At 38.3% G+C, this 26,366-nt stretch overlaps 1 protein-coding gene across 1 annotated transcript in view; it reads right to left on the bottom strand.

Annotated features, from left to right (window-relative positions):
- The window catches only part of PKHD1 (PKHD1, fibrocystin/polyductin), a 413,647-nt gene that overhangs the window by 380,858 nt on the left and 6,423 nt on the right, over positions 1 to 26,366 (bottom strand). Inside the window, exons 3-16 of the mRNA XM_006926447.3 lie at positions 25,633 to 25,710; positions 24,869 to 25,013; positions 22,351 to 22,459; positions 18,829 to 18,886; positions 15,353 to 15,431; positions 13,979 to 14,053; positions 12,868 to 12,932; positions 12,334 to 12,373; positions 11,529 to 11,599; positions 8,596 to 8,697; positions 7,663 to 7,758; positions 5,115 to 5,256; positions 2,176 to 2,290; positions 892 to 1,170 (exon numbers count right to left, since the gene is read on the bottom strand). Coding sequence (XP_006926509.2) covers positions 892 to 1,170; positions 2,176 to 2,290; positions 5,115 to 5,256; positions 7,663 to 7,758; positions 8,596 to 8,697; positions 11,529 to 11,599; positions 12,334 to 12,373; positions 12,868 to 12,932; positions 13,979 to 14,053; positions 15,353 to 15,431; positions 18,829 to 18,886; positions 22,351 to 22,459; positions 24,869 to 25,013; positions 25,633 to 25,710 — 1,454 coding nt within the window. The remainder of the gene's footprint in view (positions 1 to 891; positions 1,171 to 2,175; positions 2,291 to 5,114; positions 5,257 to 7,662; positions 7,759 to 8,595; positions 8,698 to 11,528; positions 11,600 to 12,333; positions 12,374 to 12,867; positions 12,933 to 13,978; positions 14,054 to 15,352; positions 15,432 to 18,828; positions 18,887 to 22,350; positions 22,460 to 24,868; positions 25,014 to 25,632; positions 25,711 to 26,366) is intronic.

Raw genomic sequence — 26,366 nt, 5'->3', positions numbered from 1 at the left:
TAGGTAGAAGCAGCCACATGGCAGGCCACACTCTCTCAGAGGCTGATTCAATCTCTGCTTTGCTTTTGATACCTTCCCTGCCACGCACATTATACTTTTGTTATAGAATAAGACCTATTATATCGCTTATTACTATTTTTTAATTTATTGGGGTGACATTAGTTAATAAAATTATATAGATTTCAAGTGTACAATTTAATAATACATCATCTGTATATTGCATTGTGCGTTCACTATCCTATGTCAAATCTCCTTCTGTCGCCACATATTTGACCCCATTTTCCTTTATCTATCTGTTATTTTTAATTTCTTATATCACTTGTTATTGTCTACTTTATTCTATGGTTATTTGTGTACTTGTTTTTCTATTGGACTGTAAGCTTTGAAATGCAGAGTCCATATTGACTCATCTGTGTACACCAAAAAGTATGGTAAAATTGTTCAACAAAAATATGGAGCACAACTGAGAGACCCAAAGGCCCTGACTTTTACAAAGCAGACTTAGAAAATACAGCACATATGGAAATAGGATCTGAATTGCTCAAAAAGCTATGGAATTTAGCGTGTGTACATGCTACAGTCTGCGCCCATAGGTGTGAGTGTTCAGAAGACTTTATCTCTTCTCTGGGGAGTAAATTTCCAAAAGAATATTTAACTTAAATTCCTAAAACTAAGTGAGTGAGTAAGATCATCTCAATAATAAGACTTTGCATTTTTTTAAACATCCTTGCAACACTTTTGGATAACTATCCCATTTCTATGGCAGCAGAGTTATAATTACAACTCAAACCTTCTGGTTTCCAGTCAGTGATCTTTCCACTAGGGAAGACTATATTCATTCCAGAATTAAGCCTCTGAACCTAATCCATAGGACTAGGAAGAGATGCAGACCTGAATTTCTGGAAGTCTCTGAGCACGGATTCGGATCTGATGTTTCTCCCGGAGGTAAGTGCTGACCACGTCAGGATTCAGCCAGGTGTTGTGGATCTGGACACCAATTTTCATTCCCCTACTGGGTGCTCTTCCATGATGTTCTGCCTCCAGGTAGTACCTGGCTCCACCAAACAGCTCTAACTTGGTGGTCTTCTGTTGCCAGGGCCCTTCATCCCCACTCTGCTCCCAGGAGTCAAACCAGTCAGCAGTACCCATCCTAATAGAGGCCACCTTCACCTATATCCCAATAAACATATCATGATCAACATTAGGAAGCTTCTGGGCATCTCTTTCTCATGCAGCAAATGCCTGAACAGTTATTAACAAAGGATTTGGGAATCGGTCTGTCTTTTTCAACACATTTGCCAACTCACTCTAGGGCCTATGGTTATTTATGCTTCTGACTCCTTGTTCTCTCTTACTCTTTTTCTCAATTGAATAGTATCCATGTAAGGCTGAATGGGCCACATTTGGAGCAGGTACAGCCAATCTGAAACCCTAGATTCACATGATGCTGTGGATAAAATAATATTAAGCCCTTCAAGAAATCTATAATGACTTGACCACATCAAAATCTATTATGTTTCTCTAGCCAATAAGCAAAACAATTTCATAGAAGCATATAAATAATTTGAGAAAAATAATATTGTGGTTCTTTGTCAACAGCACTAGTGAATTTTGGCTGTTTGGTAAAATCGCCTCCTCTTATCCTTCAAAACTGATCAAGAAATTCCTATGTAAGACTGACTACATCTCTACTCAAAATTAAGGGAAAAAGCACAAGTTTTGGAGTCAGACAAATCTGAGTTTGAATTGTAAATATCTCTTATTATCCAAATGTCCCTGGATAAGCCATATGATCCTTCTTAACCTCAATTTCCTTATCTGGAAAATGGAGATAAATACATATAACTCAAAGAGATGCAGTAAAGATTAGAGACAAGATATATAAAAGATGTAGCATAATGCACGTCTTACAGTAAGTGCTCAATAAACAGTAGGTGCCAAAACATTCAGCAAAATTCTTTTCAACAATTAAAAGCATGTCAATTACATCTTAATTTGAGAAACTTTTAAATTTAAAAAAACTCCTTATCTCATCAAAAAATATATATTAAAATTCCTGATTGCCTAATGGTGTGTTACAACTATTAGTACAACATGAGAGCTTTAGTTTTGATTTTTTTTCCAGGAGTGAAGAACTGAGGACAAAGAAAAGGACAATGAGAAGAAACTGAATACCTTGGATCTTGGATCCTCTGATCTACTGAAATACAGGGAAGCTTGGCTGTCTGCCTGGATCCAAAAAGTGTAATTATTCGTCTCTGGGGCCACAAAGAATCCACTGAGCCGTGCTCTGTAAAGCAAAATAACACAGAGTAAAGCCAGAGGAACCAAGGCCTGAACGACTGACCCAGCAAATGGTTGCCCTTGTACTTTGTTTTTCTTTATGGTAATGAGGAAGAAACACTTGACTCTTGTGCCATGTGATTGGCTACAGTACTCTGGAAACAGCTATTCCTGTGGCACCTGCCTAGTCTCAATATCTCAGCTCCTGTCTTCACACCAGCCACAACTCCCCCTGTAGTAACATCAACTTCAGGAAACTTGTAGCCACAACACAGGGCTGTCCAGAGGCTTAGCTGACAACACCTACCTAACACAGCCTGTGCAGGGCCTGGCCCATGGTATGAACTCAATCGATAGTAGAAATTATTTTTTAATTAGAAATAAAAAGATCACCAATCGCAATTTGCTCTGACTTAATCTAGAACCCTCATCCCTTGTCTCCTTTCCCAACACATTCATCCATCATGAGGTATATTAGATCACCCCTCTAGCTAATGTCAGATGTTAGCTACTTTATATTTAGCATGTGTGTAGCTGTAAGATCACCATAAATTAGCAAACGTTTCCTGCCAAATAATCTTACTTGGCTCCTAGACAACATTGTGCAGTTCTTTATGAAGGGAATAAAGTAATAGACCTAAAATGGCTCCAAATGATATTAAGAGAGGCTTCTATTTCCTCTCCCTCATGACAGATATTAATTTCATAGAAACAGAGTTTGTTTATGTGAGGTTTCGGAATACTGGTGTGTCCTTTTTAAAATACCATATTCCTGTGGGTAAAGAAAGATGTGTGCCATAATGTGACATAGGTGGACTTCGGGAGAAATCACAAGACTTGAAATCAGAACAATTCAGAGCTTGGTTCTGCTACTTGATAATGGTATAATATTAAAAAAAAAAAAAAAACCACTATACCTATCAGAAATTACAGTTCCTCATCTACAAACTAGCTCTATAAATATTTCCTCAGTTGTTGTACCTCATGAAATAATGTATCTCAGAAGGCCTGGAACATAGTAATGAGTTTATATATATCAGTTAAACTGAATAAGAAGATCAGGAGACACAGTTGGAAACACAGGAATTTCAGTACAGACATGTGCATGATAAGGCTGGTCACTCCCCAAGGTTAATGGCCTTATTCTAGACCTCCTAACCCTCACAATACTGAACACAGTGTTGTATTTAATGTAGGTGGTCAGTAAATAGTTTTTAATTACTTGGGGTTTACTAACTAAATGATATTTCACACATGCACACAAAAAAATTTTCTCAGAGCTCACCAGATACCTCAATACCTGCAGAGAGTATTTTTTCTAATTAAAAATATTATGGTCCACAGAGAAAAGTCAACTGAACATGTCAACAATTTCAAATTAAAATATATAACCTCCAACTTTGAAGAAGATTGCAGGTAATTTTATGAAATATTTTAAAAATAAGACCATCTTTTTTAAATATTTAATATTAATTCTAGTGACCTATTACTGGAGACAGATATGGCTATGATTAAACTATCTCAATAAATATCAAGAACAGTTTCTGAAATAGTTTTAAAAATAACTATTTTAAAGGCTTATCAATATAGTAATTAATTTATCAATTAACCAATAAATATATCAATTTTAATTAAAAATTTTTGAATTTAAAAAAAATGAATGACAGAGAATAGAAAGATTTATTATCTGGTTTATGGCTCCTCAAAATGGCAGTTAAAGAGACACACCTTACAGGTCAGACCATACAGTCAAAATGCTATTTTGTCTTTTGACGTGATCTGACTCTCTCCTAACAATCTCCACAGACTGAATACAGCCAAAAGGTTTTCTTTTGAACATTATTGATGGTTCTCAAACTATGATAAAGATACATTTTTAGGTGTCACATGGGACCACAAATTGTTGCCACTTTGAAACCATATATTGGTGGTTAAATACATAGTCAGTAAGGCTTCCAGGACAACAGAGACTCTATTCTGTTCACAGGTTTCCTTCCTCCGTTGGCTTCTTCGATGTCTCAAATTCCCTGAATAGAGAGCAAAGCCTTTCATTCCACAACTAAATTCATATTTAAAATGGTCAAATCCTTGGAGGTCACAAGATGGCTGGAATTCACACTCAGGGGTCATGACCAACCTCTCTGAGAAGAATAAAGGATCACACAGTAAAGGAACTATTCCTCTCTATGTAGAGTACACTAAGGAAACTGTGTGTCTAAGCAATTCTCACATTTTTTATACTTTTAAGCCCACTTTAGAGAACTAGAAATTTTGACAACATCCTTGAAGGAATTAAAAAGACTCAAAACAACATAATCACAGTGCAGTCACTAATACAAAAAACAATGTCTCACAGAGCCCATAATAACTTCCCCTGCTATAAATCTGCCATTCGGTTCACCTTTGACACCAGGTAGTTGCAACAGAACCGTTTGCCGCCCAGCCTTTGCTCTCTCATGTGACCAATAGGCAGATTCTCACATCTTTCTCCAGCATCAACCAGATATTAGTTTCACCTCTTGACTATGTATCTGCAGCAAGTTTTCTCCTAACTCTCCTGACCAACTCAGCTGAATGTCCCTAAGTTGTAAACTAAGTTGTAGAAAATATAGATATTACCTATTGATCAAAATTTAGTATGCGCCTATAAAAGGCCTCTAGCATCCTAGCATAACCGACATCGGTGGAGAACAGTAATCTAACTATTGTTGTATTGGTGGATGTTGTAAATTTTCCTGTGGAAGTCTAATTCTTTCCTTCTCTGTCTTCTAGTCTCACCTAGGCTAGTAAAGATGCTTTTGATATGGACTGCTACTTTTCCTACAACATACCTGAAAGGTTGCCCTTCCTTTGACCAAAATCCAAATGGAGAACTGGCATTTGGAACAATCTGCCTCATGTACCCGGGGGTAGCTTCAGTCAGGTCCAAGCCCTCAGCAGCATAACCAACTTCAAAAAGAAGCCCTCGATTGCCTGTAAGACATGAATACCTCATAAACATCAGAAGGCATTCCTCCCCCAAATAGGGAATTATTTTACTTCAGATAATAGAGTAAAGATGATGAGTTAACTGAGATCCAGATGGAGAAGTCATATGAGAGGTTCTATAGATAATACAAATGTTCTGGAATGCAGAAAATACTGCTTGCTGTAGGATTTAGTCACTTGGGAAGAGAGGCTTGATAAAGGACAGTAAGGGGAAATATTTTCAGAGGACTAGAGAAGAGTAGGGAGCCCTTTTTAATGGGAGTGTCTGGAGAAAAGAACCAAGTCCTGGAGAAAGTGTGAAAGAGCAAACAGATGCTCTGGCTGAGTAAAGGGAATAATATGATTGTGTACTTGTGACTTGTCTTGTTCAGGAGTGGACTTCAGCATCTTAAGGTCCAGTTCAGCCTGGGAGTTCTATTTACTAACTCTTTTTTTTTCTCCCCCAGAAAATTAGCAATCCTTACATTTTAACAAGTCATGGCCTCAATTTGTGAACCTGCACATAGAACAAATTATGTGACATGCAACTATTACACGACATTTTCAATGATGTTGTACTTATTAATTTGTGTTTTATAATAAGCAAACTCTGAGACCAAAGGCATATGTGTAATCAATATAGGATATAAATTTGAATTGGGGGTAAAAACTCTGGAATCATATATTTGTCGGTTTATATTCCAGCTCTGCCACTTACTACATGTGTAGCTTTGAGCAAATTGCTTAATGTCTTTATTTTCTCATGCACGGGATAGAGATAACACATTAAAGACTAAGGGAGTTTGAGTTACATGTCAATTATATATCAATAAAGCTGGAAGGAAAATTAAGTCAATTTGACAATTCTGGCCGAAAAAAAAGACTAAGGGAGCTTGAAATATGTATATAAAGAGCCCGAAGTACAGTATCTAATCAGTAAAGGATAGCTAGGATAATTATTATTACTTTAAACTACTACTATCATTTCTCATTAATCCTTAAAAAGGGAAATAGATACAGAATAAGCAGAAAAATAAGAGCTTATTTTAATATATTGCTTGAGGTTTCCCAGCCTCGGTACTTGGACATTTTGGGCTGGGTAACTGTCCTGAAGGCTGTCCTGTGCATTAAAAGATGTTTAGTGGCCCCTCTGGACTCTAGCCACTAGAGGCCAGCAGCAGCACCGCTGCCAACCCAGTTGTAATAACCAAACATTGCCAGATGTCCCCTGGGGACCACTGAGAACTGCTGCTTTGCTTAATAATTTGCCCTACTTCCCTGAGAGAAACTTCAAAAAGTCTTCATGAATATATTGTTACCTCTCAAAACAGCTGCACTCAGGGAAATTATCCTACCTCTACCCAAGTAGCTAAAGCAGGAACTTCTGAAAGAGGAGACAGCTCTCTATTTCCTAACACAGGAAATGCATTCAATCCATCACTTGCATCAGTAGTTTTGTTTTCTTGGATGGAAGTAAAAACTGAGTAAAAACTGCAGATCTGGGACCTGGAGAATGCTCAAGCCAAAGCTTTGCATGCATTTTCACACCTGAGTGGTCTTTCTTTAGGAAGATTTCTCCACCACCCCGCTGGGTTACTTTCCTTGTAAGCACTGAGCTTCTGGTGTTGAGCTCACGGGCTGTAGTTTAACCATGAACCAGCCCTCATGGGGCAGGTAAGGAACACAGACACGCAGTCTATGAATCTGGGTTGTGTAACACACCAACTGCCCTTAATCCCTAACTACACTCAAGCCACCAGTTCTAATGCTTACCAGAAAAGTGCTCCAGGGGTCTACTTTAAATTTGCAGCCATGAGGTGAAAGCTTTAAACAGAGAAACACAGGTGGAACCTGCTACCTTGCCTTCTCCATTCTGCCCACTAAGCCATAAACTGGTGGCGATGTCACGATACATCCCTGCTTTTCCAAGTATCAGACAGGTGCCGCAGGGAAGAAGAAACAACATTTAAATGCACCCCATTGTGCCTCACTCTCCGGCCTTGCCTAATGCTGCCGTTATGAGCACAGAAGAGCGCACTCTAATGCTCCCATCTTCTTAAACGATGGGCATTCAATTTGCCTCTAGTGTGGAGGGAAGCAGCTTAGGGGTTCCCACCAGTATCTATAACAATGTCTTAATTGCAGTTATGCTTCCTGGATCATGGTCTCCACTGAACCCACTGGCCATTTGTCTGGCTGGGGCTAGGAGTGGTGAGTGTCAATGAGCATCTGAACAAAACTAAGAGACACTCTGAAATGAGAGCCTTGACAGTGGTATCACAGACTCAGAGCTCACTAAGCTAACCAGTCAAAAGCTGAGACAGAATGCAAAACAGTCTCATTTCTACTTCCCATTCCCTGGGGGTTAAAATGTAACCAGAGGTCATCGAACAGCCCTGGTGACTTCCTTACCTGCTTGAGGCGCAGTGAGCCTTGCACCTTCTCCTGGAGCCCTAGTAGTACACTCAATCTTCCTGGGAGACACGTGTCTCACATCACATGGAATGCCTGAGGAGAATTTTTTAAATTAGATAGGTATAGATATAGGTATGTAGATTTGATGACAAGACCACAGGACCACACTGAAGTAGACAGGCTCTTAATTAAGGCAAAGGGCTGGATGTGAATAGTATAGCAAAAGTTGTCACCCCGACTGAAGCAGGCCAGGAAAGAGAGATTGCAGAGCAGTAGAGCATAGGACAACTTAAAATCAGAAAGAAAGCAATGCAATTCAGTGCCATCACTGAAGATGTCCTAAACCACTCAGCTGAGCTTAGGGGTGGGGGGGGGTGGGGGGTGAGTTGTGATATGAGAGTGCTAGGACATTTTCCTGGTCCTCGATGTCACCACCTAGAGGAGTATTCCAGCTGGCAGAACAAAAGTTTCAAGACAGATTCCACAAAAGGATTTGCCATGAAGGCATTCCAGAAGAATCTGCATAGCAATTGCCTGCTCATTCTTGCCTGTCTTTATAGAGGAGGCTAAGAGGGAAGAGGGGACGGGGTTTGGGGGGGAGTTGTCTTTTAGTAGGAGTAGACCTTTGTGAAAAGGCAGCTATACTTTTCCCTTCTCTTCACTCCCAAGATGGGGACACTTGAGGGAGTTGTCTATGAATTGTGAGTGTGTCTGCAGGACATCCCATTCCTGTTACATGTTTGCAGAGCTGCAAGACTGCAATCCCACTTGGTCTCAACCAAACACAGGTAAAATACCTTAGAGCAATGTAGCACAATGAGTTGGAAAAGACAGACTTTTTCCCCCAACTCTCTCCATGCCATAAGAGATACATAATCTCCTACACCATTTAAAACTGTGAACTATTTTTAGTCATTTCAACTTATTTACCTGAAATGGTAACCTGGGCAGGAATGTCAAAGAAGTCTCCTGTAATTGTGATGTCTGTTCTTCCCCCAAGGCTCCCAGTTTCTGGAAACACAGATAGTATTTCTGCAAGAGACAAAAAGCAGGCATCCAAATATAGACCAGGATGTGACCCAGATAATAATATAATAATAGAAACTATCAATAATTTATTTCTTCCCTTAACTTCCCAAGACTAGCAACAGTTGGAATTTTTGGCAGTAATAGTCATTTAAAAATGCACATAATAAGAAAAGAACTCACATATACCAATATGTATAATAACACACATTATACAGGATCAGTATTTGAAAGGAAAGAAAAGTGCCATCACTCAGGCTATCAGCAAAAATCCCAACATACCACAATGCATTCTTAGGAAATCTGTGTCTTGACCTCAAGGATCTATTTACAAGTCACAGAACAGTAGATTATGTTTTATGGAGGAATCAACTTTGGATGTACCAGGCAAGGTCTCAATTTATTCACGAGTCGGCGATTTGCTCTAGCAAAAGAATGAATTACGCTGTCTTCGGTTCCCTAGCACTCCTTCCCATCCTGCATACTCTTTCACTCTGTATGCACTCACATGTCATCCCCAGTTTTTTCATGCTACCTTCTGATGGCTTTCGACCTTTTAGTAATATGTCACATATCCCTGAGAATTTAACTTTTCTAATTCCTTCCACTCTTATGATCAAACTTTGACGGTTCTAAGTTTTATTCCCTCAAGGGGAAGAAGAGTTGTATCCTATGATAAACTGAGGGTACAATGAAGTTAATCATGAATGGTTACCAATTCCAAATAGGTATTCTATCAGGGCAATTTCTGCCCATGAGACAAAGCAGAGGAGCTTTTGAGTGCAAAGATTGATCCTCCACACTCAAATATCAAAATTCAACTCTAATAATAATAACCCCCTTCTTTTCATCTACTATTTTATAATTTTTTTTCAATGTTTGCAAAGCACATACTATGTGGCACAAGGAATACACAGATGAATACGAAATAGTTCCTGTCATCAAAGAGGTCAGAACAGTAAGGAAGGGCAGATACACAAACGGATAATTATCATATCTTGGGCTAGCAAAATTAGAGAGTGAACATGAAAGTGCAGAGAAGAAGTTTAATCATAAGGTGGGAGTATGGTGAAATTGAAAAACAATTCTAGAAGTGACACTTGAGGTGAATGTTAAAGGATGGATTAGAACTGGATGAATAAAGGAGAAAAAGAAGGGAAAGGGCATTTAAAGGAAATGATAGCCCGAGTGTGGAGAGAAGGGATTGCACAGTGCATTTAAGTGTTGCTCGAATATAAAAGAGAGAGATGGAGCTGCAGAAGCAGACAAGGAGAGGATCAGAAGCTTGTACCATTCCCTGTAGGACATGAGAAGCCATTAGAGGATGGGAAGCAGGGGAGAGGCATCAGATGCGTGCTTGATGAAGAGAATGGTGACGGTTAGGAAGCGCAAGGATCAGTAGGGACAAATGGCAGGTTGGGGGCCCCTTAGAAACCACTGCAGCATGCCAGGCAAGAGATTATGGAATCCTGAATTAATGGTCATAGAGACAGAGTAGATACATTATATTTAAGAAACATATGATAGATAGAATTCATGGAAACTGGGGATAAAATCGATGTGGAGATGAGGGGAGAGAATCCCAAGATTCTTGCTCATCTACTTCTACTAACAACTTTTGTAGTTAGAAGGACAAACAGCATTTTGTCCACTTTATAAATGTTTAATTGGGGCTCAGAAAGGCTAACTGAGTTAACCAAACTCAACCAGTAATTGAATGCCAGCCCTCAAGGAGCTCAACACAAGGCACTTAGCAGGTTCACATCCCCTCTCTTCATAGCCTCTTCTGCTATGAAAAAGTTCCGGCCTGAGAGTTTACATCCCAAGAAGACACTGGTGCTGGAAATATGAGATAGCTATGTGATCAGAGATGTCTGCCAGCCAATCTGGTATTCAGGGTTTAATACTGATGGGCAGACTCGCAAAGGACCTTAGAGTAGGTGGTAAGGAGAGTTTACTTCCCATAGTATATTGGTAACGTGCCTGAGACTTGGAATTAGAGCTGCACTTTCTCACACTAGAACTTTTGGACATACTACTTTGACTCTGACTGTTTTTTCATCTGTAAACTTAGGCCAGCTTTACCAATCTCAGTTAAATGAAATAAATATTGAGATCGTATGTAAAACACTCAACGAGGTCCTGCCATTCTTCTTGCTGCTGCTGCCACTATCACCATCATCTCAGGTGCTTCTTCAAGTTTACTACAAAAGAGACCAATTACACTATTTAAAGAAAATAAAGACAAGAGTGAAAATTCAGCTTTTGCAGAATTAGGCTATCTATGGAATAACTGGCATTTGCCCCATGACTTATGAAATTTCTTGTACTTTTGGCAAAAGTAGATTCTGCTGCCTCTGGAATCTGCACCTACCTCACAGACATTTCTTCGGTGGCTTTGTGATTGTATTCAAGCCTAGAATCTAAGTACTCTTCTTTAGTAGTCAGTTTTCCTCTACTGAATTGCATTCACAATTTCATGGTTTTTAGTATGGAGTTTAGTATGGAAAAGATGTGCTTTTAGATTTTTCAGTGCTACCTCTCTTTTTTTATTTATCAGAACAGAACAAAATTGGCTCCCCTTTCTTTCATTCAGTCTATATCCAGAAACTTTGTATGGAAGACTATGATTGAGCTTTTTTTGGAATATGGCAACAAAAGCTGATGCTCATATAAGCAACTAATTCTCATCTAAAACCAAAGGGTCATCCATGATTGCAGGATAGCTTCTGGTGTTGATAGTCATAGAGAAAATAGCCAGAAGAAAGGGAAGGAGGGTCCAACATTGAGTGAGGTGTGAGGGAACGAGCGAGAGTTAGGGTAAAGAGAAATAGTACCTGAGTATGTCTGGTACAGGAAAAGTTCCTGTTTAGCACTGATCAGCCATGCATTCTTATGTACCATCGACCTTCAAAAAGGACAAAATCGTGTTTTGGAAGAAAACAGCATCGGAAATTGCATTTATTTAAATTGGCTGCCTGAAAGGAAGATCATGGACTAACCCTTAGTGAAATTTAAGACATTTTAGATACCATGTCCTTTTGATGACCAAAGAATGATACCAATGGGGCAAAGTGTATATTCTGATCTAGAAAATTAATGTATGAGAATAATAATACCTACTTCACAGAATATCAAAAGCATTAAATAGAATGATGAATGTGAAAGGGCCTGGTATAGAGCTGGCCAATAGGAGATACGCAATAGATATTAGTTTTATTACATAATGACAGAATACGAGGTAAGTCATACAGAAAGAAAATTAAAATTCTAATTTATCTCTCTGGTTCTATGAAATTTGCACCCTTTCCATTTTGAAATTCCTGGAATGGTATAATGTTATGTCATAGAACTATGTACGGTTTTAAATTTATAGTATTATGAGATTACTTGTGATGTAATTCCCAAAATTCTGTACCATCACCACATTAAAATATTTACACCGACTCAAGATGAGTACATAGGACACAATCATATTCACTCAATTTTAAAAAAATCAACCGGTCACCCAGGGTTATATTATTTTATTTTGTTCATGTATGTTTGAAATTCTTCATTATAAAAGGTTAAAAAAAGTAAGCAAGACAAGAGAATGACACTATAAGATGAAGACAAATTTGGTTATTATTCCCAATTACTTACTTTCCTTTGTTAAATATTGAAAAACTAACATTCTGGGAGCCTGTAACAAAAAGAAACAGATGTTAATACAGGAATCCGCATGGATCACCTTGGCCAGGCCACTAACACCATTGACCTAAGGACTTCAGATATCACCCAAACCTGTAATTTCCTTAATGGTGCCCAAAATAACATCTCCCAGACTTGCACCATCAGCAAGGTAGACTTCTCACAATAAAAGGAGAAATGTAGTAGCACACAGCGAGTAAGAGCCCAGTCTTGGAGTTAGACCAAGCATGAGAAATCCTGCTCTACTGGTTACCAGCTTCAATTTTATCACCTGTAAAGTGAAAATAATTCCACTAACCTCACAGATTTATTGTGAGGATTACGTTAGTTTATGATTAAGCTACTTCATATAATGCTTTCCAGGGAGTTCTCAACAAATGATAGTTATTATTATCATCCTGAGAACCAATTTTTGAAATAAGTTTTTTCCAGACACAGAGAAAGAAATGGATAAGACTTTTAAATTACGTGACTTCTCAAACATACCAATATAGTTGCCTTCCACGCGGCACTGCAGAGTCCCAAGACCATGGTCTTCCTGAATAGGGTAGCTAGGGATAAAAACAAAAACCTGAGGTGAGAATTACCAGACAAATCAGTTCAGAAGTTCTAACTCTTTAGCAAGGAAAGTGTAAAATAAAATATAAATTAGCCAGAGAAAACTGGTAATATTGAAAGTATAATGAGCTCATTGGGGTAAATGCTTAGCGTAGTATTAGGTAGAGTTATCATCAATACATTTACTACTAGTCAAACACAGTGTGAGACAAAATTTAACTTTTTCAGTCCTTTCTTTCCAAAATCTGTTTTATGACAAGGATAGCAAAATCCTTGAAAAAATACAGAAAAAAATGTGTTAGCAAGTGTGAACACAAAAAAAAAAGGACAATCCTGAGCAAACAAATTAAAGACACCAAGAAGAAACCACATTATAGAATTTGGTTCTACTAAATGTTGTTCCTAAAAAGCTAAACCATAGAATGTAATTCTTGAATGACCTCAAAAGAGGTTAATCCACTTCATCCAGGATGAAGTAAAAATCTCACAAAATGTTGGTTATCTGAACAAAAAGCATGTAGACATACATTTAAAAAAATTGTCATAAATAAATAAATTTTAGTCACGTTTTTCTTTAGCTAGTCTATAGTATAAGGGTTAAGAACATGAGCTCTGGAAGTTGGTTTATCAATCAGAGTTCAAATCCCAGCTCTGCCACTTGCTCTTTGTGAAACATTGACCAAGTTACTTAAGTACTCAGCTTTCTTATCTGTAAATTGAGGCTAATAACTGTATGTACTCATGAGATTATTGAGTGACTTAAATGTAAAGCATTAGAGCAGGGCTTGGCCTACAGTAAGCACTTAGTAAATATTAGTAAGTATCTGGATTTAAGAAAGGTTTTCAAGAAAGTTTTCAGAATCCACTTCAACTTGCATTTTGAATCAATTACTGTCTTTTCCAGTACGTCTAAAAATAAAGCAGTCGATAGTTATGGATGACTTATATTTTAAAAAAATAGGGGTGTGTGTATGTGTGTGTGTGTTCTACCCAGGTGGAAGAACTTAAAAGCATGTATGTTGGCAAGAAAGACACTCACCGGCTTCCTGTCTGCCAGTTTACAAGAGAGCAAGGAGTAACCCATTTGTCTCCTTGGGTTTCCAAGATCAATGGGCTGCATAAAAAAATGGAAACAAAAGACAAGAGACAATAATGCAATGCTTCCAGCAAACATTCCTGGCAAAGCTCAGAGGAAAAACTATGATAAACATTCTCCTCCGGATTTATGGGGCATTACAGCGGTGGCTGAAGGCCGTGCCCTGAAGAGATGTTGAATCAAGTTCTCAACCTAAACATAGGGGTGCACAACACCATCTCATGGTTCACACGTTCACACGTTCACACTACAAAGGGAGAATTTCCTCTTTCCTGAAAACTTTCATTATCTCCACATTTGCTATATTGGGTCTATACAGAACTATAGCAGAGTGTGTGCCTTTGTCCTGCCTTTCAAAGATTGTGTTCCAGACTGATGCTGAGATGGGACCAAGTAGTGAATATGGTATATTGCCAATGACGTGCTTGGGGCTTTTATCCTCCACAGGAAGAATAATTTCCTTTCAAGACAAGTGGACCATTACTTAATGCCAGAAATGTAGATCTTAAGAGAAGTCAAATCCTTTTCTCCTCACTAGTGAAGAATCAAAGAGAGAAAGCAGAACAGAGGAGGATGCTCTACCTTGTTCAGAGGTGAAAGAAAAATTAGTCACAGTGTATAGAATCTGCTCAGCTGAGCATATAGTAAGATTATGTTCCCTCTACTTTATAAATTCTCACTGTAATTGCTTCATATATTGAATAACCACAATTGCTTAAACCTTCCCACAAACATCACAACTTCAATACTTTTCTTCTTGTTCTTCATTCTCTCAAACATGGATGATTTAATAGAATTACTTTCCATTAAAACAATCTTTGAGGAAAAATGTAATGTTGACATGCTAATCATTCACAGAAAATATTAAAAACTCACTGGTTTTCAGTCCTTCTTCCATATTTCCTCTGATAGCACTACTAGAATGTCTAAATGCACAAATGAATAACAACCAAGCCAGGAAGTTAATGGGCTTTTGGGTCCACACATTATTTTATAAAGAATTTATTTCATCCTGAGAAACAAAAGGGAGAAGGGGAAGAATAGGAAAAGAATATCCACAGATGCGATTACAGTACGATTCACACTGAGCCCAGAGTGACTAGTTGTCAGTAAATAAATGGACAAACTTAATCGTCCAGTCGCAATTACATTAACAAAATTTGCTGAAGCCCAGCTCACCAGGGACCATAAACTGAAAGAGGAAAATAGCAATTTAGCGCCAACTGCCTACAATTTATTGCTATCAGGGAAACTGGTCCCAGAAAGCAATACAGCATATCTGTAAGTAGTTGTACACAGAAACAAACATACACATACCTGTCAATGTAGTCTGCATCAAAATCAAAGGTTTCCAATTTTCCAGTGATAATCCAGCCATATACATGTATTAGTTTTCCTATGTGAAGAAGATTTTTTTAATTTAATATACTTATTTATATTAAATGTATAACATAAACCATATTTCTTTTTGTACATTTACTCAATATGTCTAAGCTGATCATGATTCAGAATATTCACTTTTTTATAAGATGTACAAAAGGAAAGGATTACCAAATATGATCCAGTGATCAATATTACAGATTAGAAAGGCTAAAAAAAAAAACAATTATCACAATTATAGACTTAATCATCTATGTGTAGAGCATGGAAGGAATAATGGGCCTTCCTCACAGTCCATTAAGCATGAAGCTTTCAAGAGGAAGGGGCTGGTTTCCACGTAGGGCCCTGTTCTACTCTCTTGAATGTGTGTAGACCATTCACCCAATGTGGGATTAAAGAACAACATGCCTTGAGGTACTCCACGCTTCAAGAGACTCTCCTCTGGACACTTCCTAATATGAACAGAGGTGATATGAGGAGTCTCATATCACACAATCTGGATGGGTATTCAGGGATACTAAAATTTTTCCATATCTCTGAGTACAAAAGATAAATATCATGGTTGACCCAAATGGACAGGAACTAAGAAAGAAGGGCTAGAGACAGCAGAATTATGGCTTAAAGGATAGGCAATGGTATTCTCACTCACTTAATAAATGTGCTCATGTTCAAAGATAGGGCAAATTGAGGATCCGCAAACAGTTGGTGTCTGCCTTGCCCACTGATAAATGGATGACTTCTACTGTTGGATTCCTTCTATGTGACTTGCGGGGATTTCCACTGGGTATTAAGTTTTTCCTTAATGCTTCCTTCTTTTGAGATCATAAGAATGAATGTATAGGTATCAGCGATCTCCTTTCCACAAGGTACATTCTCAATACTACCTCCACCCCCTCTGCTTATAGGAGTTGGGAAAGAAATTTAAAGTAGCCCCTTCTCAGAAAGAGTTTTGGGGCCCCTACCAAATGCTACACAGGTTGATTTCTTCCATAGCTGAAGAACACCTAAACTCAGTTCTGTGGAACTACATGAGGCAAAGTTTTAAGCAAACGCACCACAGCAAGGTGATGATGTTAAAGTTGACTACACAACCCCACAACATTCAAATAATTACAGAATACAATTACAAATAATTGCCTTCAACATAATTACAGAATTTAATCACTTATGCTATAATATTTTAGCACCACAAATACTACTTAGAGATGAGAGAGGTCTTGGTTAATAATGGAAAAATGGAAAAAAAAAATCGGGCAGTTTATGAGGCACTGAAATCAGAGAATGTTGAGTCCCTTCATGGACACACATAAGGCCATGAAAGTACATTGACAAAGAGTTGTTCCCTTCCCACTGTGCTTGTGTTTTATTAATAAGAAGTGACTCTCATCTGCAGTCATTGGATGACTTGCACTAAAACAATGGGAATCTTCTAGGAAGTATTACAGCCACTTTACAGGTGAATGGGTAGAAAGAGAGGAACCTAATATCTTACAGGAAGGTCACAGAATTGGCAAAAGCCTATTGTCTGAAGGTCTCTGCAACTGTCAACAATGGGCAAAATAGTTCTTAATTTTAGTAGGGTTAATTTATCAATTTCCTCACTTCGGTGGACATGATTTCTAGCTCTGATGAGCACTATTTTAAAAACTATTAACAGATTATAGAAATTAGAAATTCCTGTGAGGTTTTGTTTTGTGACTAAAAAAGAGAGAGGGGAAGAGAGGAGTTGGGGGAGAGAAAGAGAAAGAGAGAGGAGCCCCAAAAGAAGCAGACAAATGGCTAAGCCAGACCGCAGTGCTGGAGGATTCTGTATCACAGTGGAGAACTGCTAACCGCATATAGAAATTCAGCTATTCATAAACGTCATCTCTCCTGTCCCCATCATCTCCCCCACCTCCCTGGCTGCTACTCTGGGCAGGCTTCCCAAATGAAATGAGAGTAATCGTCTGGAAAGTGATTTTGAAGATGCAGCCGTGTGGATCCTGCCTGGAGGGACTCTCCTACCAGGCCAGGCACCAATTGTTCCCCCAGAAGGTGCAGGAGGCTGTGTGTAGAACTCAGACTCAGTGGGAAAAACGGACTTGACAGATCTGGTGCCAGCTGACATCCCATTTCACACTTCTAAGGGCTGGCTCCTTCCTCATCCCTCACCCTAACAAGACTTCTGCCATCTAAACAAGAGCTTTCTAACACCAGAGCAGCAGGAACCCAAATGTCTGCATATGATTTTTTCATAGACCGCATCTTTTTAATAAAACATTATTACGTCTTGATTATTCAGACAAATGCAAAGAAATAGATCTGTGAATAACCTGCACTCATTAGATAAAGCTGAATTCATATTCTTTAGTATAATTTAAATGCGCACATACATAATCTGTGTCTATATGCACACATATATACACACACATGTACAAACACTTTTTAGCAACTCAGATATTTATTTTGACATTTTTGAATAGTTAATCCATTCAAAACAAGTAGGTCAGTTTATGTATTTAGACTCAACCACATATAAAATTTAGCAACTTCTATTCCCTTACTTATACCATCTGGAAACCCTGAACAAATGAAAAACCCAAAATAGATGTAGGAATCCACCAAGAATCAGAGAGCAAATTGTATATAATCCTAGCTATGCTTATGACTTAGTTTAAGGTGGGTTTAGCAGTTCCTGAATCTCTTAGTTGCAATCCCTTCTTTTATGTAAATCCCCCAGCTTTCTCTTTTCTTCTATCCTCCTGGCCTTTGCATTATCTGTGTGCTAACTCATAAACAAGGCCCCAGGAGAAGGATAAGGGCTAATTGTCTTCATGTGGTATCCAGCACTGCTCAGCACAAGACAAAATATTGGGCATATGGGCCCACTCTAGATTCTGGCCGTCTAGGTTCAAATCTCAGCTGTACACTTATTAGAAGTTATGACTTTAGACAAATTACATAACTTTTTCATATTTCATTTCCTCATTTGCAAAATGGGAATAATAATAGTTCCTATATCAGGTTCTGGTGAAGATATAATAACATAACATGCCCAAAGCTTAGAACAGAACCTGGCTCACAGTAAGTTTCAATAAAGCTTTGCTATTATGTCAATGATTATAAAGTTACAAGCAATAATGATTTCTATTTCTTCCATTCTTCAGCAGCACCTGGTTTGACTTTGCTGGCCTCTTTTTCTTTTCATGTTTGGATTCCTTTTGTTATCAGTGAAGTAACAGAGCAAAAGTGTCCAGAGGTGAAACCAAATCAGTTTAAAAATAAACCAGAGGTTGAGACTCATTGTTATAACAGCATCAGAGATAAAGCTAAATGTTCTTATTTATGGGGACCACCTACCTGGAGAGAAGAGTTTTCAATAAGCTTGACATAGGAATTCATAATTATTCCTATTTTAATAGGAGATTTCTTACCTGGAACTCCACTTGGTGGATAAACTTGGTAAACAATGGGTGTCTGTGCCCTGGAAAACTGTTTTGAAAATGTTATCACAAGTGAGCATTTCATTAAAATATCACAACCACAAACACAAAGACAAGTCATTCCTCACAGAGCATTTAGCTATAATAGTAAATGCTTACACTTTCTCAAATCACCTTATATCTATTTCTTTTCATCTTCATAATACTTCTGTGAAGCAGAGATGACAAATATTATTATAGTTCTTCCGTAGATGAGGTAAAGGAATTCATCCAAGGTCATATAGCATTCTCTCTTGTACCATACTGCCCAAAACTTGGCAAGCCTGCTTTTATCACCTGCCAGACTCAGAAACACATTTTACCAGAAGGAAAGTTAGGCAGGCCAAGCTTTAAAATACAAACCTTTTAATTCCATTATTATAACTTAGTATCTTGGGGTTTTGAAAGTTTTTTATTTTTCTAGACAAGAATTTACTTATTTAAATTAAAAGGATTACAACTTAAATTATTATCAACCAGCATAATGGTAAGGATTATTAAACTATGAAAAATTGGAAGTTGAATAAGCATACGAGTGAGGTGTTTATTAGGAAAATGGAAGGTGCCTGTGAGAAGAATACAATTCAAGTGATTCAAGGAATGGGAAGCAACATTACTCTTCAAAGAGTAAAAGCCTGGTCATGGCACTCCCAATCACCTGGCGATGCCCCTCCTTCCAAAATACTTTATCTGCTAATCGTAAGCCCTAAAACCCGACTCAGTCATTGTTATATCCTTGTACATAGCCTGGTATGAAGAAGACATTCAGATTTGTGTGAATGAATGGGGTGGACTCATCTGAGAGGACTGATATACCCTGCCTGAAAGCAAAGAGGAGATGAGACAATTCCAGAAATTCTATTTTGCCTATAGACATCCGGGTTAGTCCAAGATTTGTGCATTTCACAGTCAGGGCCAGTGTGAAGAAATTGAAAAGCAAAAGAATGGACTGACCAGGCCAAGGTGTGACCCTAAGCTAATGACTCTCCCAGAAAGAGACCTAGTCCCCTCTCCTGCCACCCTCAACCCCAACCACCTCTGGATGCCCAGACCACCTCCATTCCTGCAAAACAAAGATAACAAATTGTTTTGCTTGGTCTGCTTCCAGCACCCTGGGAGTCTGCCTTCCCAGGGAGAATATTACCAAAGAATAACTCATGGTTAATCAACAGCCCTAATCAGACATTGAAAATCAAAAGACACAAAGCCGATGCAGGTTGGCAAATGCAGTTTTAAGTTATTGATCCACAGGGCTGTGCAGTCTGCCATCAAGACTAGTGTCTTCTCTTTCTTAAAGGAAAGGGTTAGAAAATAGTTCACAGAAAATATGTACAATCAAAAGGTCAAAGTAAGAATGCTGTGACCTCCCCTGTTGGGAGCTGGCTCCTTTCTCACCAAAAGATAAAGATTAATGCACTTTCACACACACCTGCCAAACACACAATTCTCATGCCAGCCTCCCAGCCTTCTACTGCACCCAGGCCTTCAACTCACACTGGAACCCCCTTCATACCATTGTCACTTGCATTGGAACTTTACCATAGGAGCCTCATGAAGTAGACTAGTAGTTATTGCCCCTTCTCACAGATGTTAGAAACTGAGGCAGATGGCATAACTGAGTCCAAACCAATAAGAAAACATACCTCTTGATTTTCAACTTGAAATATGAAATTACCATTCAGTCTGTAAGCCTTCCACCAGAAGTGTGGGGGGAATAGAGCAATTTCTTTATCATTCTCTCTCAATTCCTCAGAGCGTGATGGGACAGGCTCAAGGTTCCACCTCAAAAAAGGCATCACTTGTGATGTCTCGCTGAGCTGACACAACATAAAATGGTACGTTTCTAACAGAAACAAGCCCTTGGTCACCCACCAAGCTAGAGACACGACAAAGTGAAAAATTAATGAGTTTCCAAATCCAGCTTCCCACTTGCTGATCTTTGAGAGAAAGTCAGGTCAGCAGCAGTAAGATGGGGGAGAAGAAAAGCCGCGGATTAGAATGATAAAGCCATAGCCACCAGCTGCTTGATAAACCTTCTGTGAGTTGTTCAAACTTGTCAGTGCCTGCAGCAGACTCTTTGGAGTGGACAAGATGGAATTAATTTTTAATACTCATGGTTCCCCAGTCCCAGCCCAAAACAAAGAGACACACTGTGTTGTGTTTAGCTTGGAATGCTCTCATTAACTGTATCCCCTGGTGTTTTTTATCAATTCTCCAAGCTAGTTAAACCACTGGAGGATGTGTTTTCTTTAATGTGCAATTTAAGAAGTGTTTCTCTTCTTTTCCCTCACTCTCCTTTCCAATCTTTAATAAGTAGGAAAACTGCTATCTGGGGTGAAAGGACATCAAAACCAAAAGCAGCATGGTGATTAAAGAGCATGCTTGGCCATCTCTTTTCCGTTGTATTCACTGAGATAGTATAGAGGTGATGGTGTGGGTCTTAATAAAAAGAATGATATTTTTTTTCTTTCTGTGCCTATGTGCAGAAGCAGCATTCAAGAGAAGAAGATTTCCTTGGAGTGAAAAAAAGTTGTTAAATGTGAATTGACAACAAATTCCAAATTTGAAAAATGAATTGCATATATAAAATGTGGATCATATTAAAGATGCATTTACAGAATGAAGTCTTATTCTAAAAAAAGGTTTAATTAATGACTAAATTTTACTTTTATAAACAGAGGCACCCTTTGAGAAATGCAACCAAGTCAAAGGAGCATTGCCAAACCTCTGCCTTTTATGAGAAGTCTAGGATCTACCCTTTCAGAGATCATTTTGGTGTAAAACTAATCTGAAATGGACAGTAAACTGAACCAAACATAAAATAAAGCCCTGGTATACAGACTGAGCCTCTAAAATAAGTCAGGCATTGAATCATGAACTCTCTCTCTCTCCCTCTCTCCCCGACCCTTTTAGCTCTGAGCTTAAAGGAGAATTCCACCAGCAAATGCCCTGTCAGTCTGGGGGTGGAAAATGTAGCAGAAATCAACCTTGATATAGAGAGGAAGATGGAAGTTGAGTCCCTGAGTCCCTTCACCATGCTGAAATTCAGCATAATTTCAGCTGTAAAATAAGATGATCTTTGTGGCTCTCCTGTGGGCTTCAGTTTGGGTGAGGATTCAGTGTCAGATCCAGGTTCAAATCCTACTTCTGCCATTTACTACCTGGGCAAATTATTTATGACGGGCAAATTATTTAATCTCCCTGAGCCACAGGTTGCTCATCTATGAAAACAGGGTAATAAATAGCTACCCCATAAAATTGTGCTCATTAATGTACATAAAGCACAGAGCCTGACATACAAGTGCTCAATACCTATCTTTCATTAGTCTAGCCTCAGAAACCGCATAACTATCATTTACCTTTCCTCTAACCCTGACAAAGCAGACTTTGTGGATGATTTATAACTTCCTCATCAATAGCACAAGCACACCTGCAAACCAGGCAAACACACATTCCCCCATCCTTAGAACCTACCTTGAAAGTACAGCTGTCTTGTGGTCCTGGATTTGGGCTGCCTACCACCTGTCCTCCAGAATGCACTTCCAGGTAGTACAGACCTTCATGTGCTTCGGACAGCAGAGACCTGAGGGCAGAAAGTGGAAATCCTTGAGAATCAAAAACTGTAAATTGCCAAAGCTAGCAGCAGCTCCCTGCACCTGTGAAGCAGAACTAACCAAAGATTCCTATATTTCATTTTTTACCTCCTAGATCCACTCAACCACTAGACTTTAAAGATTGGAGTTTTCAGCTAAAGAAGTTATGAATTTTTTATTGAAAATCCCTAAAATTAAAAAAAAAAAAAACATTTGCCTTGCTTCTCAGAATTAGGTTCACAGGACATTTAGAATTAGAAGGGATTTTGATAGATATTCTAATCCTAGTTTTCATTAGAAAAAAAATGATAGTCCAAGATCAGTTAAGAGACTTATATGTGTGAACACCACAAGGTAAGGACAAAGCGGGGCTTGAATCCAAGTCTCTTTCTGATAAAAGTTTACTTGTTGCAAAAAAAGTTTTGATTTCATAGTCATCTAAGCACCTCATAAACATTTCACGTATCCATCAAGAGAATCTTAGACCTTTTCTCCTCTTTTTATGAATATCACAGTAATTTCTTTGCCTCGTTGAGGCTGCCTTCATGTTGATTTTTGTAAGAAGGAGAATATGATGAATAAAGAGCTAGAGTTGAGGAGTGCCTACCCTCACCAAATCTTTAGTATGACCTTAAATATTTAAACCTGCACTGTCCAATATATTAGTCACTAGCCATATGTTTTTACTGAGCACTTGAAATGTAGCTAGTCCCAACTAAGATGTGCTATCAGTGCAAAATACACACTGAACTTTCAAGGCTTAGTATGCAAAGAAGGATATATAGTATCTCATTAATAATTTATATATTGACTACATATGAAAGGATAAATACATTACTAAAATTAGTTTTACTTGTTTCTTTTGACTTTTTAAGGTGGCTACTAGAAAATTTTTAATTACTTTTGCACCTCACATTATATATTAATTGGGCAGTGCTGGTTTAAATGTTACAATGTCTGTTTTGGTAAAAAGCAGATATGTCTTTTTATGATAATGAATATGACAAATTTCATTGATGATAAATTTTATATTTTTTCACATTTGAATGTTAGTTGAACTTGATATTCATCTCCCAATGAATGAGTATAATTAAAAGGGTAGTATTTCTTTTCCTCTAAAAAAAGATATGAAATCAATAGTGCATTTTTAAATCATTAGTATTTGGGGACTAAGGAGATAGAACTTGTAAATCTTCAGAGCTTTGATTATTTCACAGCAAGATCTTGCGGAAGCTCTATATCCAAATATATCATAAAACCTAGGAAAATATAAAGCCTGGTTTTAAAACCAACAGTTGTGCTATAAAGTTCAGTTCAACAGACATGTAAGGGCATCTTCAACTTTGTAAGGTATTCTGCTAAGCACCATGAGAACTTCAAGGGTGGACTTAAACACATCCCTGTCCTCAGAGCTCTTAATTCTGTAAGGATGAATCTGATGAGTGGGCAACTGACATAAGTGTCATGAGAAACATAAGTCTGAGGAAACGAGGCCATTAAGGCTACACATGCTATGCCTTTGTGTGAATTACAAAAAGTTCCCCCTTCAAAACGATGAATTGCACACACACACACACACACACACACACACACACACACTCCTTACAGATGAATTTCTAAAAGATGTTTCTTTCTCAAAGCTGTTGCGAGCATAGTCAGGATTTCAGCCCCTACTTGCCCCCCTTTCAAAGAAGGGAAAGATTACACTCAGTTGGTTTTTCAGGGAAGAAGTGGCATTTGCAGTGTGATTGGTTAGGATTTCAAGAGACAGAGATGAAAGAGGGTAAGCCTTCCTGAAAAACAGAATAAAAAATGAAAAGAAATTTTAATGTTTTTTTTTTCTTAAGCAATGATCCACTTTAAGACACAAATAGAGAAAGGATGAACTATTATAAACTTCATAGGCCAACAAAAAACTTGAGTAGAACAACGGGTTACCTGGAATGGTATATAAATCATATCAAAGTCAGTAAATATACTGAAGACTAAAGCAAATTTCTAACTGGTTTTGGGTTTATATACAATCATTATGACTATGCCTATTCAAAATGATCAGTTCTTTAGATGGCAAAATGGCACCATTTATTGAAATCTTAATAGCTACTGAACTCCTTGCCAAAAAAAAAAAAAAGTTAGAAACACAATCTACGTGAAACCCGCCCCCCACACACACATAAATATCTTTAAATTCTCAAAATTCTTCATCATATTCTTATTCTCCCAGAAGCCATAGAGCCTTGATAGGAACCTTTAAAGAAAAATATTCGCATGGAACATTTTTTAAAGCTATAGCTGGTAATTGCAGCCACAGCAAGGGTTGCTCTAATTTGCCTCCAAAAACTACTGAGATAAGCAAAGCACTTGTCCTGTCGTATCTTCTCATTCCCAGACAGGTATACCTGGTCCTGCACATCACCACCGGCAAATCCAAGAAGACAGGAGAGATGTCACAGGGGATGCTCGGCAGCACAGAAACAGTCATATTCACCAGATGTATTTCCAGCTGAAAGCCATTGGCCGGATAAAAGAGACCTGACTCTGAATCTAAACACAAGGCAAAGGGGAATCTCAGGTTGACCAGAGTTGTAATGCACATGAAAGAATGTAAAAACATGGCCACATGGGGGCAATGTGAGACACTGAGTTTGCATAAGGATTAAATTAAAACTCCTCACTTCCAAAGGAGACTGCTATATAGATGAGTGTTGTCACTTATGAGCTTATAAAAAAAAGTTTTCTCTCTTCAGGTCCATCCACTTAAATCCAGGATAGACTATTTCAACTCCCAAAGTTATTCTTTACCATGGTAGAGATGGACATACTAAGCCATGGTTTTAGAAGTTCCTATGTATTGAATTATCTACAAGGAAGATAACCAAGATTCAGGGGACACACTGCCAAGTACTATGTTAAGTGCTTCTATCTCTCACTCAGAGTTCCATGTCACAGCTTAGCATAAGGAAATGGACACTGCATACAATGGTGTGATGTACTGTGTTTCTGTGACTTTAGCAAGTGAGCAGCTGGAAACACAGAAGTTGGTCAGTTGGTTCATCTCCCTTCAGGCTCTCCTTAGATAAGGAAGGAAACCAAAGACTCGTATTCTTTAGGATTTTTTAGATCAATAAATAAGAAACTTGAATTCGGTAAGATACAAATCTACCATCAAAAATGACTGTGATCCACGTTCCTCCTGCAAGGCTACCTTCTTCAGGTTCAATGTGGAAATTCAGGCAAGACACTGTAAATAAGTAAAAAAAAAAACCTGGTTTTTAAGATCATATTTGATCCACAAGCTTCCCCAATGTTATAAAGCAAAATTAAGCTTCATCAGAATCACCAGAAGGTCACTGAGCCCCACTCCCAGAGTTTCTGATTCAGTATGTCTAAGGTAGGGCCCAAGAATTTACATTTCTGATCAGGTGCTCTTGGTGCTACTGATCTAGGGACCACACCTTCAAAACTCTGGGTAAGTTCTCACTGATTCTGTCATCTTAGACATCCAAAAACCCAGTGTTTACCCCAACAATCCTGAATTTCTACTTCCTCTGGAAAGGGCCTCAAGGACACATCTGGTTCCTATGTGAACCCATGATATCTCTTCTCTCTCTTTCCCACTCTTTAATAAGGTAATCATATTTAATTGTAAAGTTGCCACTTATATCTTGCATTTCCACTTCCCAGAGAAGAGGAAACACTTCTAGAAGCTGTCTCTATTTCAATCCTCCTGCTCAGTGTACCATCCTCTAATTTCTCCCTAGTTTTGAATACATAATCAGAATGACTCTCTAAATAGACACAAAATTCTCTAGATATTTTCCTTGCTTGCTCAGAGAGGGGCTGAAGCATGATCAGTGCTGGAATTTCCAAAGAAGGAAGGAAGGGAGGGAGGGAGGG

The sequence above is a fragment of the Pteropus alecto genome, unplaced genomic scaffold (assembly GCF_000325575.1).
Source record: "Pteropus alecto unplaced genomic scaffold, ASM32557v1 scaffold7, whole genome shotgun sequence".
Lineage (NCBI taxonomy): Eukaryota > Metazoa > Chordata > Mammalia > Chiroptera > Pteropodidae > Pteropus > Pteropus alecto.
Note: the sequence above shows the minus strand (reverse complement) of the source record. Positions and strands in the feature narration are given on the sequence as shown.